The sequence below is a fragment of the Pavona decussata genome, unplaced genomic scaffold (genome assembly GCF_977016875.1).
Source record: "Pavona decussata unplaced genomic scaffold, jaPavDecu1.1 SCAFFOLD_223, whole genome shotgun sequence".
NCBI classification, from domain to species: domain Eukaryota; kingdom Metazoa; phylum Cnidaria; class Anthozoa; order Scleractinia; family Agariciidae; genus Pavona; species Pavona decussata.
The window spans coordinates 429,754-442,500 of NW_028145628.1; the positions used below are offsets into that span (position 1 = coordinate 429,754).

The following is a 12,747-nucleotide window of genomic DNA, read 5'->3' on the forward strand; positions in this document are numbered from 1 at the left end:
TGCAAAAGAAAGAAATAGATTAAAATAAATTCGAGTCATTTTCTCAATATTAGCGTAAATGCTTAAAAATGTTTTCAAACATGCAGTTTTTAAAATACTGTAATAATTTCAAATAACGATTTAAGGTTACATCGATGTTAATGATGGTAAAAATTGCACTAGAGTATTATTGATTGCATTGAAAAAAGAAAAGCTTTCGGGAAAAATTATTGTAATATATAGCATATTCGTGCGTATACTGACACCGAAACAAATTCGTGTGTGTATTAGCTTTCGGCGTCTCAAGTGGTAATGACCACCGAGTATTTAGATTAAAATATAAGCATACTGTCTAGTTATTTTTGTTTCGTTGTTCCCCAACCAACACTTTATCATTTTTATCGAAAATAAGACTGCAAACTTTGAATTTCTGTGTTGATGGAAAAACGACTTTTCTGTTGTTGTCGCTCTAAGAACTCTTCAATAATGACCACTCCGAATTGAACATCTCAGTCGCAAAAGTGGTTTAACATATAAATATAAGGAAGAAGCTTGTGGAACTGAGCCAAAACATTAGAAACGAAGAATTTCGGTTATTATTATGGAAAATAATACGTACTGATCTAGATCGCTAGCTAAGCTCAGTGGAACCTCGTTTTAACGAAGTGCCAATTAAGAGACTAGGGAAATTGGTTCGCTATACAGACGAGCTTATCCGGGTTCTGTTCCACACATTAATATTTAAAAAACCGGGCTGGATAATATCGTTCGTCATTTAAACGCTACTGACAGAGGCTCGTTAAATAGAGGTTCCACTGTTCTTCATGTCTGTCATTGCTAAAAGGATCCCTAAAGATTATCACAGACAAGAGTTACTGTATAGAGAAAACAACTTACCTAAATACATTGTAAAATTAGCCAAGCTATCTGCTTGTAAGAAGACTTGATTTTTCTCAGAGAAATATATATTTGGCAAGCTGGCATTTCAGCTTCAAAATCAGACAGCCCTGCCTAATTTGGCGACCAGTGATTGGTTGCTTAAATTTAACTAAAATCTGTAAATTATAGAAAAACCTGTTTAAATATTGATGTTATGGTTTAGATTGTGTCAACAGCAGATTTCGAATTGGGTGACTAATGATCAAAATTCAGAAATCGCAAACCAACAGAGAACAAAACAACGTGTTACTTCGGTAAACATTAATTTAAAAAAACACGTTTTAATGACTTTTCGTGTCAAAAAAGATGCGGTAGTAAGTTCGAAAATGACAGGTTAAAAGGGGCTTTAATTGAAGATGCGCTGTTTGGAGGCGCGGTACTATGTAGTGAGCTTCATGATTGCATCTGCCGGAAAGTCGGGGGTTCGATGTCCAGCGTACGCCGGAAAAATATGGTCCAAAGTGAAACAGCCAGAGACCGGCGTACACTTTCAGACGGATCAAGTTGACAAAAGGGCGCCGAGCTGATATTATCGAACTTTTTCATGCGATTGCCAAATAAGCAAGTGGTACTGATATATTTAACAATTATTCCACTATGATAAATAGCCAACGAGGTGCCTAGCGCAGAGTTGGCTAAAATCATCTCATATCCATCAAATGCGAGTGGAATATCTGTTTTATTAAAAATGATCAATCACTTAATGTATGGTCCCGAGGGAAACAGTTAGTTTTCTTTTCCCTGTAGTCCTGATGTTTCCCTCGCTCGGGAAAACAAAACTAACTGTTTCCCTCAGGACTATACATTAAGTGAATAATGTACCATGGCCGCTAAACGAATCAAATCCGGGAAATTACCTTAAACAATGATCCAGGTTTTTATATAAATGTTATTCTTGAGTCTTTTATCGATGAAAGACTATCGCAGCTAGATATGAACGCATCTTGAGCGGTTGTGAACAGAAAGCCTTCACTACAACAGCATAAAAATCTTTGACTGACAGGGCCCGGTTGTTCGAAAGCCGGTCAGTAACGTTAATCCACTATTCGAAAATTAACCAAGGTTTTCTGCTCGCTCGTTAAAATTGTTTTTAAACTCTAATGTTAAGCTAGTGGTAAAGGAAAGTCAACGTCAGAACTGAGGGACAAAAATCTTTTTTAAAAATCTTTATTGTTGTGTAATTAAACTCGAACCAAAGTTGTTGTTGATCCAGGATTAGCTTAGGTCGTTTTCCAACCTAGTCCCGCCTTAATCAGCCTGCAATGCTAGCGTTTTCGGACGGCGCGCAAAAGCCAGAATTTCGCTTAGCAATAGCTCTGACATCCTCCGTTGCGGTTAGTCGTTATTCGTAGCCGCCATGTTGGATTTTCAAAATCTTAGGGGGCTGGGGAAAGGGGGGCGTGAAGGGGGGGGGGGGGGGTATAGAATTGAAGTCGCTTCATAGACCTTTTTCATAAATGGCGGCCGATCTATTATTCTTTTCAATATATGTTAATTAGTCCTACTAACCTCATTTTAGAGTAAAAATTCTTTTGAATTTCGCACATGCTGACGAGGCTAGTAAGGCTAATTTTCATGAAAAAACAAAAGAATAATTTATCGGCCGCCATTTAGGTAAAAGGTCTATAGTTAATTGAGAGACTGGTTATGAAACCTTGCCATGACAACAATGGTGCTGCAATTTATATTGGAAGGGCTACGAATGTGCACAATCCTTTGTTTCAACGATCTCACTACAGTTGAATATCTTAACAAGAACGTTTCTATTGGTCAGTTGCTCCAACACATTTCAAAATTTATTGTTGTTTGTGCACGGTCAAGGCCAAAAATGCTAACAAAAACATATAACAAAGAAGTTTGACAGGCTTCAAAACCATTGCCTTTTATTATGATCTCTGTTTTAGCTTTCAGAGATTTTTTTTTCTTTTCTTGCCAAACATTTACTTTCCATGGGAAACGTATACATTTTATCAACGGAGTCGTATACATTTCCCCAGGAGACCGTGATTCCTCTTATTCCTCATTGTAGGCAATTCCACGGCCTTAGTCCTTCTATGTCTGTGGTCATTTTCTGCCGATAACTCTTCACAGAATAGAACAAAACAATTCATTCGTTCTTCTACTGGTTTGTCGACCACGACTTTTGTTCATGGAGCTTTGCTCTTGAACCAGAGCTGACCGCCCCGCCTTCATGGTTTGAGCCACGTGTTTGCTATATCCTACGCCGCTATAACAAGTAAAAGAAAAACAAAAAAATCTGTATAATATTTTGCTACAGTGTACTGCATTTCTAGGTCGGATCTCCTAGAAGGAGAATTTTCATCGAATTTGCCGTGAAACCTTGCATGTGAAATAATTAACAGGATATAATAGCATATCATAGCTAAAGTACATGGAATTTTCCCCTTCGAATTCACAGAGAAATAGATTTCTTCAAATTTGCATCGCTCACACCTCTCCATCAGTAACGCTCCTGTAACAAATACTTATTTAAGTAAGTTGATGTTTTCTTAATTGTTAAAGTGGTTCATAATCAGAATTGTGTATGAAGTCTAAAATTGGAATTTCCCGAGTGAAGGATTGTGAAGAAAAACCTTTATCGTAAGCAGGAAAAGAAAAGGGGAATTAGGTTCTTTGATAAAATCTAAGAATATAATCTTACTTTTCATACTTCTCTTGGCGTTCTGTCTTCTTCTCCGCAGGCCCACATCAGCCTGTGTTAAGAAATAAAGTACTGTATTTATCCATGTGTATGTTTTTCTTGTTTCATGTTCGATCATTTAATTAACGTTCATTGTGCTTGTGAGGTTTTATTTAACAAAAAACGATTTTTGATCTTCTGAGAGCGTTTAAAATGAGTGGTCATTTCAGTGTCCTTTCTTTGATACGCATTACTAAATGCAATTCAAGATGTTATTTGATGGTATAAAAAATTATACTCATGAAAAATTCAACAAGTCGTTTCTTGTATATGGTTGCAAAAAAACTTAGCGACAGACTGAAGATTGTTAATATTTTATCTTAAATTTAGAAATATTGGAAAATTTTGCCAAGTGTCTTTATTTTTGGTCAATCCTCAATCCTCTGTTTAAACCCGACTCTAAAATTACTTGAGGATCATTTAGAGTAAAAGAAACAAAAACAAAAAACAAAAAAGAGTTGGGATCATTACCTTGTTGTTGTTACTCGCTCGTTTTGCTGAAACAGCAAGGAAGGCATTTCTTAAATGCCTTCATTAAACCGCATTTCAGCTGTTTAAAACACCTCCTGTGTTTCTTTCTTCCGGTGACCTTTGAAAAGAAAACATAAGTTTAGTAAGCTCTGCCTCGAAGGTGTGCAGCTGTGACAGAACGCGTGCGCAGATTTTTTTTTTTTTTTTTATCAAATATGCACTAACAGCCTTAACAAAACTCCTCTTTGAACAAATACTTTTTTGCTTCAAGAGAAATGAAAAAATCTTCTTACAGTCTTTCCATTTGGTCAACCCTTGATCCCCTATTTTAACCCCATTTCAAAAGTACTTGGGATCATTTCGGGGTCCACGTGAAAGCAAAATTGGGGGTCATTACCCGTTGTTCTCACTCTCTCGTCTTGCTAAAGAAGCAAGGAAGATATTTCTTAAAGGCTCTCTGTAAACAGCGGATGAAATGCTGTTTAATGAGAGCTTTTAAGAAATAAACTTCATCAGGTGTATCAACGCCGGATGAACCTTAAAAAGATGAAAAACTGTTTTCGTTGATAAAAATGATCATTAAAAACAGAATTGAAAATGCCATAAAGTAGAAATGTAAAAATGACTCTTCTGAATCTAATCAGGTTGACCAATAGAACTTATCACCCCTTACGTAATTTCATTATCTTGTTCTTATTTTATTATTATGCGGAGTGAAACTATCTGTATGCGTTTTCCCGCGCTTGGCGCCAGTTACATGTAATGGCTTCGAATTCTGATTGGCTCGCAATGTTGTTTACGTCTGTTGCGATTGGCCAGAGTAATTACTTTGGTTTTAATTTTACGACAGTCAATTGGAAACCGCTCTATTACGTATTTTGATTTGGTGCCTGCATGCTTGATTTTACTGCAGGCTTTGAATTACCTTACTCTCCCCTTGAAGCTTCTCTGCTGTAACTTCTAAGAAAATGAAACAAATTAAATAGCATTTTAAGTATTTAATCGACTCTGATATTCCGCTATGTGATTCTGAAAAAGTGAGATTTTGAACATCTCTGAATTATTGCATCAGCAGTAGTTTCCAACATAATTGTTTGGTATCGTCACGTAAGACTTCTCCCCTTAGCATCTAGTGAGTATTTCGTGACGTTCTAAACATGGGTAAACCAGGGTTCTGATTCTAGACTGATCTAGACTGCGGTATTGCAGAAATAACGCAAATAAAGAAATTTTCGTGCATCTGCATTTGGTATAGGCGTATTAAACCACAGATCACGGGCCTTAATTCACCGACTCAAATTTCTGCAAGGCTGATCGCACTTCGTAGAAAACTTAACACGACAGCGACATGATAGAGACCAAACCGAGAATCAACAGGTCTCTATCATGTCACTTTCGTATTAAGTTTCTACGCAGTCCGATCAGCCTTGCAGAAATTTGTCAATTATATTTTTGGCAGATTAGATTTTTTACAGATCCTGCGTATACGTGCCGCATTTTCGTTTGCGGTCCCTTGCAGAACTGCATTATTTTATTAATCATCTAGAGAGGCTTCTCTTGTATATAATTCAATTCAAACTCTTACAACAACAACAATAACGATTAACATAACAACAACCTACACAGACAACGACAATGATAATAATAATAATAATAATAATAATAATAATAATAATAATAATAACAACAACAGCATTAACAATAACAACAACAACAACAACAACAACAACATGAAGATGCATTTCTACTAAAGACCGACTTTTACCATTTTTACTTGAGGACGTTTCCTCTTTAAGATTAATTCCTTCTTCTTGGTCGCCCTGAAAAAGGTATTTGTAAAAATGATTTTAGAACTGTAAAGCGTTCTAGAATGTTCTACAGAATTTTAGGGAAAAAGGTTTTTGGTAAAACGTCAGAGATTAACGGCAATCAAATGAAACAATATAGGTTAATGACTATATTTACTCTGTCTAATAAAAAATATATATGTATGTAGGTACAATTGTCGCAACTTTTAATGACGTCAGAATACGCGAAAAAATTTCTACTTGGCTTCCTCTTCCCATCACGTGACCCCAGGGAAGTTGAACTTGAGGCCCCTACATGTTTTATAATGTGTCCACCCCCCTGGGTGACAGTAAACTAGGTCTGGTTAAATTTGTATTTCAATATTTACCTCAACAGTTTCTTCGAGCTCGCTTCCAAGACTATCCTGCAAATTTTCTGCGAAATGCGAAGAAACAAAGATCCGCTGTTGACTTTGGCGCAATTGTAGTAGCTCCAACCCACAATATATAATAATTATTGTGACAATAATTTTGTTATGAAAAAAGAAGAAGTATGCACTGATAGTTAAATTTCCCCATTTCTTTAATTAAGTTCAGAAGCTGTTTACAGCAGAAATCAAAGTCAGTCATTAGAGGGGTGAGCCGGCCGCCGGCGCTGGGGGATGGGGGAGGGGGGCTTTGACCATCGTTTTTGTCTACAATAAGAGGTTACAACAGTTTACCTTAGGCCAGACCAAGCACAGTTTCATTCAACATTCGCGTAGCTGCCAATCTCGTACCCAGAGTCTTCAGGCAGTTTGGTCAGCGGGGCAACGCCAGGAAGACTCTGGGGACGATTCTGGGGACATCGAATTTTATTACCGCAGGATTTCTGTGGTAAAACCATGGGCAATAGGAAACATGGCTTTCGACTAAATAAACCGTTACGGAACAGCCAATTAAAAAAATTGAATTTTTTCGATGTCTACAGAGTCTTCCCGGCGTTGCACCACTGACCAAAAAGGCTGAAGACTCTGGGTACGCGATTGCGTAGCTGCGGGCACGAACTTCACATGTTTATTGACGCCATGTTTGTTACCAAATTGGGACATTTTTTGTCACGTGGCCTCGCATATATTTAGATGCCGTTGACAGCAACTTTACCATTGGTAGGTCTATCCGGTAACACGCATGCTCAGGATAGTATGATATATTCGCCAATGAGCTCGAGCGCTTAGTAAAGTTTTTAAGACGTGAAATAAAACTTGCAAATACCACTCAGCTACTTGTTAGATCTCCAAGTATGCCAAAATGAAGTGTCTACACTGAAAAGTACGTTGTGTCCCCCGTACCTCCCCTCCCTACCAGTATCAATAGGGTTATGTACAAGTGTTTGCATTACAGCAATTTAGTTCAAATAAGTTTCGGATCTTTAAAAATCGGAGTGTTGCCTTCATACAGATTTGACACACTGTGATCCTCGTTGCTTTAAAGACCAGAAAACTGGACACCAGTATTATATATATGCAACGTCTTTAGGTAAACTCACCTTTTTCAGTCTCAAGTTCTCTTCTCTCATGAATTTGATCTTCAAGCTGCTTTATCTTCCGCTGAGCATTTGACAATAAAAACTCAGCGAACTCCATGGAGTCTACCCACACTATGGCTTCGAACTGCCAAACAAAATTATTTATTTATTACCTAGAGGTCGACATCCCCAGGATATTAATTGGCTCATTTGTTCGTCTTAAGAAAAAAATTCACCGACTGACAGAATAATTAGTATTTCTCTATTTCATACTGCATATAAATTATTCTGTGGAATGAAACCTTTTGTTCCTAGTAAACATTTTTAGATGAAAAATGGCGATAAGAAGTTCTTATAAAAGTTTGTAAAAAGGAAGGAAGACTGAGGTATTAAAAGACACACATACCTTAAGGAGTGAAATCTCCTGATTTTCTACGTCTATTCCTTTTTGTGCACTAATATTGGTGTCATGATCCCGTTTTGTGCCCGGCATCTCTTCTGTAAGATCTTCTACACTCTCTGCTGCCTTTATTTCTTCCATATTTTCACTGATATTGCTCGCAGGACACTCGCTTTCCGCTGCCTTTTGAAAAGAAAGAAACAAAATGCAACAAATGTAACGAGCCATATTCAAAACAACATCTGCCAATGGTCCTGGTCCTTGTACCGGCCTCAGTGCTTGCAAACTCTCCCCAAACCCGTTGTTACACTGCTTAATTCTACCCGTTTATATCTTAGTATTACGACTACATTACACGTAAACTATTCGCAATAAATACATCGAATTTAAATTGTATAAATATTGACAGTTTAAATTTTCATTGTTTCGGCCTTGATATTGGGTTGCTCTCCGGCTACAAATTGCTAAAAACTGGAAGAAGGCTACACTACTGTGAAAAAACAACAAAAATAATATTTTTCATTGCTCAAAAGAAGTTTAGAAGAAGTTTTGGAAGAGCTCATCTTCCAAATGTTTTGTATTAACGGCGTATAGATTTACTCGAGGAATAAGTAGAAATGTGATGTATTTATAACTTTAACAAATAACTTGTAATTTTTCCCATAAATCTAAGCCCGGCCAATCGATAGAAACTAAATCTTAAATTATTTTAATAAGTAAGTAAGTAAGTGAACTTTATTAAGACAGGGTGGCCCAATCAGCTACGGGGCTGTTATCCTGAGGGGCCCTGTATACACCTAGAATTATTATAGCAAAGAAGTAAATTACAATGAACGCTTGTAGTCTAAAAACTTGTGGTATGAGAAAAAAATTACAATATATATGATTCTAATAAACACTTTTGGGCTAAACTATTACAGCATAGAAAAAATAAATTAAAAACATTTGCACACTAAGAAAAGTCTATGCAAAATCGTGTTTCATAATTAGTCGCTTAAAAGCCTCCAAGGACGCTGCCCGTTTGTATGTTTCAGGTAACGAGTTAAATAAAATTGCTCCGGAATATCTAAAAGTTCTCTTCCCGAGGCTAAGCTTAATACATAAATTATCTCAAGAGGTTTGACACAAAAACATCTGTACTTGTTAGACTTGTTCATGAGACTGGTTATTCGAAAGCCGATTAACACTATCCACGATTGAAAGTTCAGCAAATTTTCTGTTTCTCTTATAATGAAAAGGGAGGACAGTTGCGTGACGCCAGGCTAAGTAGGATAGTGGTGCCTAGTAGTTGTTTCCTTCACGAGAGCGTGACAGGTTTGCGGAAAGGCATGGAGCCTCCAGTTTTTTTTTGTTCCTTTACCTTAGAAACTTGCATTGGCTTCTAGTGCTCACGAAAGCAACTGCCACGCAAGCTGAAGGCTAAGAATCCACTTCCCAAGTCACGTGGTCTTGCAAGTCTAATCTTCTTATAGTGTGGGTACTGTGTGCTTTCAGTTATTTAATTTTTTACGCACGCTAGATAAGAATGCTGTTTAAAAAGTTGACAATAACAATGTCTGGAGTACCTTTCCTTGTAAAAAAGCTTCAGCTTCCCTGAACATTTCTTTTTCTTGGTCAGTCGTTTTTTAGAACATAACGTGCCATAAACCATTTCTGGACACCGAAGTAATTACTTTTGTGTCGAGGAATGGCTTATGGCATGTTGCCCATCGGCCGGAAGAAGAAACTGACGACCTCATGGAGGAGGCCAAACAGAGAACCATTAGCTAGTTTTAAGTCGCATGGTCTTACTTGTTGGATCTCGTTTAACGTACTTAGTGTCAAAGAGTGGTATATGGTGTTGCCCATGGAAAAACAAGCTAATGAGGGACTGGTCATAAAGTACAGGGGGGGGGGGTGGGCTGGAAAAAAAGGGGGGGTGGGTCACTGTTTTCATGCATGTAAAAAGGGGTGGGCTAGCAAAAACCATGCATCATTAAAGGGGTGGGGCACATAATATTTTTGCACATGTTTTGCATCAAATGGTGCCTTTTGCCAGTAAAACTGTGAAATGTATTAACAGTAAAAGCACAAATTACAATTGTGTAGTTTCAGAAAATATCCATCCCCCATCACAGAGGGAATTTATAAAAGGACGCCCTACCGCCAGGAACTTCCAAGTTTCTTTCATACAATCTCTGTAATTTTGTTCTTTCTCTTACCACCATCCCCTCCAGAATCTTGAATTCCCTCCATGGGTGGGGTAAGGATATTTTCTGGAACTACACATTCTATCAAGAAAAGGGCAAGTTCACTCGCATCCATTAAAATGAACAACTATGATTCCATGTGGTTATTAATGATACATATTAGATGCACATTATCTTCTCAAAATCATTTCAGGTATTTCAACAAAAATAGATCTCATGCAATGATAAACTTCAAAAACAAGACTTTGTGCATGTGTGCTCCTTCCTCTATCATACTTGTCCTCTAATTTGTCTAGTTTTATGTATAGTCTTACCTTTATTTACTAGGGGTGGGTCATTTCATTTTTTACCTGAAAAATATGGGTGGGCCATGCATTATTCTGCAAAAATATGAGGGTGGGTCACACAAAACTAGCCTTCGTAAAAATGAATTTTTCCAGCCCACCCCCCCCGGTACTTTATGACCAGTCCCTGATTAGCCTGTTTTTCCATAGGCAACACTATATACCACAGACAGGTGCTCGGCTTGGCCTTATCCAAACCAAGCAATATAAGCTAGTTTTAGGTCGCATGGTCTTACTAGTTGGATTTCGTTTAACTTACTTAGTGTTATAGAGCGGTTTATGGTGTTGCCCATGGAAAAACAAGCAAATGATGCTCGGTTTGGCCTCAACTAAACTAAACACCATTAGCATTTTTTAAGATCTTACTAGTTTTACGTTGTTTAACTTACCTTTACAGTGTCCAGAAGTGGTTCGTAGTGCTGCCTGTTGAAAAACAGGCTTATCAAGCTTGGTTTCGCCTCACGGACGCGACCTGGAGTGATGCTGAACTCCTTCCTGACCTGGCCGGACGAAACAGTGTAAACCTCACAAGATGTTACTGTGAGGTTCGACAGGGCGTTTATTATAATATCAACAATATCACTGTTAAACACCCTATCGAACCTATAATCCTTCAACTGTTGCATCCAGTCGCCAGTCAGGAATGAACCGTAGAACTCCTGATTTGAGTGGAGCTCCTCGACAACATCATCTAGGAGTTCTACGGCTGTCTGTTGTTGTCTTTGTCCTTCCGCCTGGATTGCCTGTTGCAACAATGAACAGATTATTAGAGGTATTGTTGACCCCTCCCGGGGTACCCCCTATACAAGCAATATAGCTATGTGTTGGCCTAAAGGGTGTGGATTTTGAGCCGTTTTACTCAGAAAAAGGGAAAAGATTTTGCCAATTTTTACGGCTCTGAAATTGTTAAAACAGGACGACCATCAAATGGCTTAGCAAAGTCAAAGAAGCACACGAATCTGATCAAAGTGAACATCAGTACATATATGGAGTGTTAAGGCTGGAAATATACCATCACATTTCTTTCATATATCTGTCATGGTGGTAAGTAAACGTTTTTGAAATGAATTTTTTCCAGAGTATATAATTATGCACAGCACAATATTATAGCTGAGATATGCTTACACAGGCTAAGTAACATAGAAAGAAATTTGAAAAAGGAGATAATGAATAAGATAAACAAAAGTGAAGAAGATACGGATTGACATTGGGTAGCGTCGGTACCAAAGGATTCGCAATTATGACTTATGCCTTTGTTTACTGGTTTTACTGTCAGATAGTTTCAAATGTATAGGATTTTGGATTCAAGCTATATGACGGAAATTCACGATTTTGAACCCAAAGACCATTGTTAAGGATACACTAAAATTTTATACCGAAAGGTTTTGGAAAGTGAGCTCACCGGGGAATTTTATCTAGGGAACAACAAGGGGAAAAAAGGAGCACATTGCCTTTTCCCTTTTTTATTGTTATTCTCCCGCATTTTCTTTTCAGTTTTCATCTAAAACACTCACCCTAAGCCAAGCATGTATGAGGCAGTGGCCGTCTGTGGGAACGGTCTCTCTGTATTTTCCCCAAAGCTGGAATTGTTCGTCTAGGCGGAGGGTGGAGGACTCCAGGTCGCGTGTAAGGAGGCTAAACAACCCAGAAAACGGCGTTAGTAATCTTATTTTGAAAAGAATACACAGACATACTTCACGAGTCATATCTGTGTTTGGACGTTTTGTAAAACGCGCATGCAACGCTGTCCTTTCTCCTAATTTCAACTTATTTCTTCAGTTCTGATAGATCAACCATTGAAGACCACTGAGATTGTTGAGGAAAAGAGACTGGAAGAATGAGTGGACGTGCGGCCTCTATTTTGAAAAACTCCAAGGACAGATATGCCTAAAAAGCATTCCATTTTTTTTTATTTTGTAAAATTAGTTAACAGTTATCAAACTACCCAATGGAGTTTTCTATAAAACCAAGTTTCTTCAGCAGGTTTAAGAAATCTGTACTGCAGATGAAACACAAAGCGATTGAAACCTTTTATTCCTACTTACTGATGGGCACTTCTAAAACGTTTTAGAGGAGAAAATTCAAGTATTTATTGAAGACCGCAGTGTGAGGCTCTAAATTCACACTCTACACTGTTTCTCTAACGTTATCTGTTAGAACTGAATTTCGACCGTCTTTACCTGTTGGGCTCTTCACCGCATTGTTGGTTGTCTAAAATTAAATTCAGATAATAAGAACAAAATAAATTAAAAACGAATACAGAAAAAAGGGAAAAGAAAAACATTGTCACATGCACTATGTTAAGAAAGACAACTTACTGTGAAGGCAGCTTGCATTGAAACTGATCATGAGATCCACCTACAGTCTATATAAGTGGACCTGATGATAATTCCAGTGCAAGGCAAATCACTCGATCAGTTAATCAACCAA

General features: G+C 37.7%; 1 protein-coding gene across 4 annotated transcripts in view; it reads right to left on the reverse strand.

The window, feature by feature from the left end:
* Positions 1–3,589: 3,589 nt before the first annotated feature.
* LOC146459003 (uncharacterized) overlaps positions 3,590–12,747 on the reverse strand; it is a 13,171-nt gene continuing 4,013 nt past the window's right edge. For 2 of the 4 annotated variants that reach the window (XM_085089980.1, XM_085089982.1), the window contains 10 exons: positions 12,498–12,528; positions 11,832–11,952; positions 10,707–11,060; positions 7,791–7,967; positions 7,406–7,529; positions 6,267–6,313; positions 5,856–5,910; positions 5,016–5,050; positions 4,091–4,208; positions 3,590–3,632 (listed from right to left, as the gene is read on the reverse strand). In XM_085089980.1, the coding sequence (XP_084946106.1) occupies positions 4,101–4,208; positions 5,016–5,050; positions 5,856–5,910; positions 6,267–6,313; positions 7,406–7,529; positions 7,791–7,967; positions 10,707–11,060; positions 11,832–11,952; positions 12,498–12,528 (1,052 nt within the window). In that variant the 3' untranslated portion in view covers positions 3,590–3,632; positions 4,091–4,100. The remainder of the gene's footprint in view (positions 3,633–4,090; positions 4,209–5,015; positions 5,051–5,855; positions 5,911–6,266; positions 6,314–7,405; positions 7,530–7,790; positions 7,968–10,706; positions 11,061–11,831; positions 11,953–12,497; positions 12,529–12,747) is intronic. The other 2 variants (XM_085089981.1, XM_085089983.1) reach the window with 2 other exon arrangements.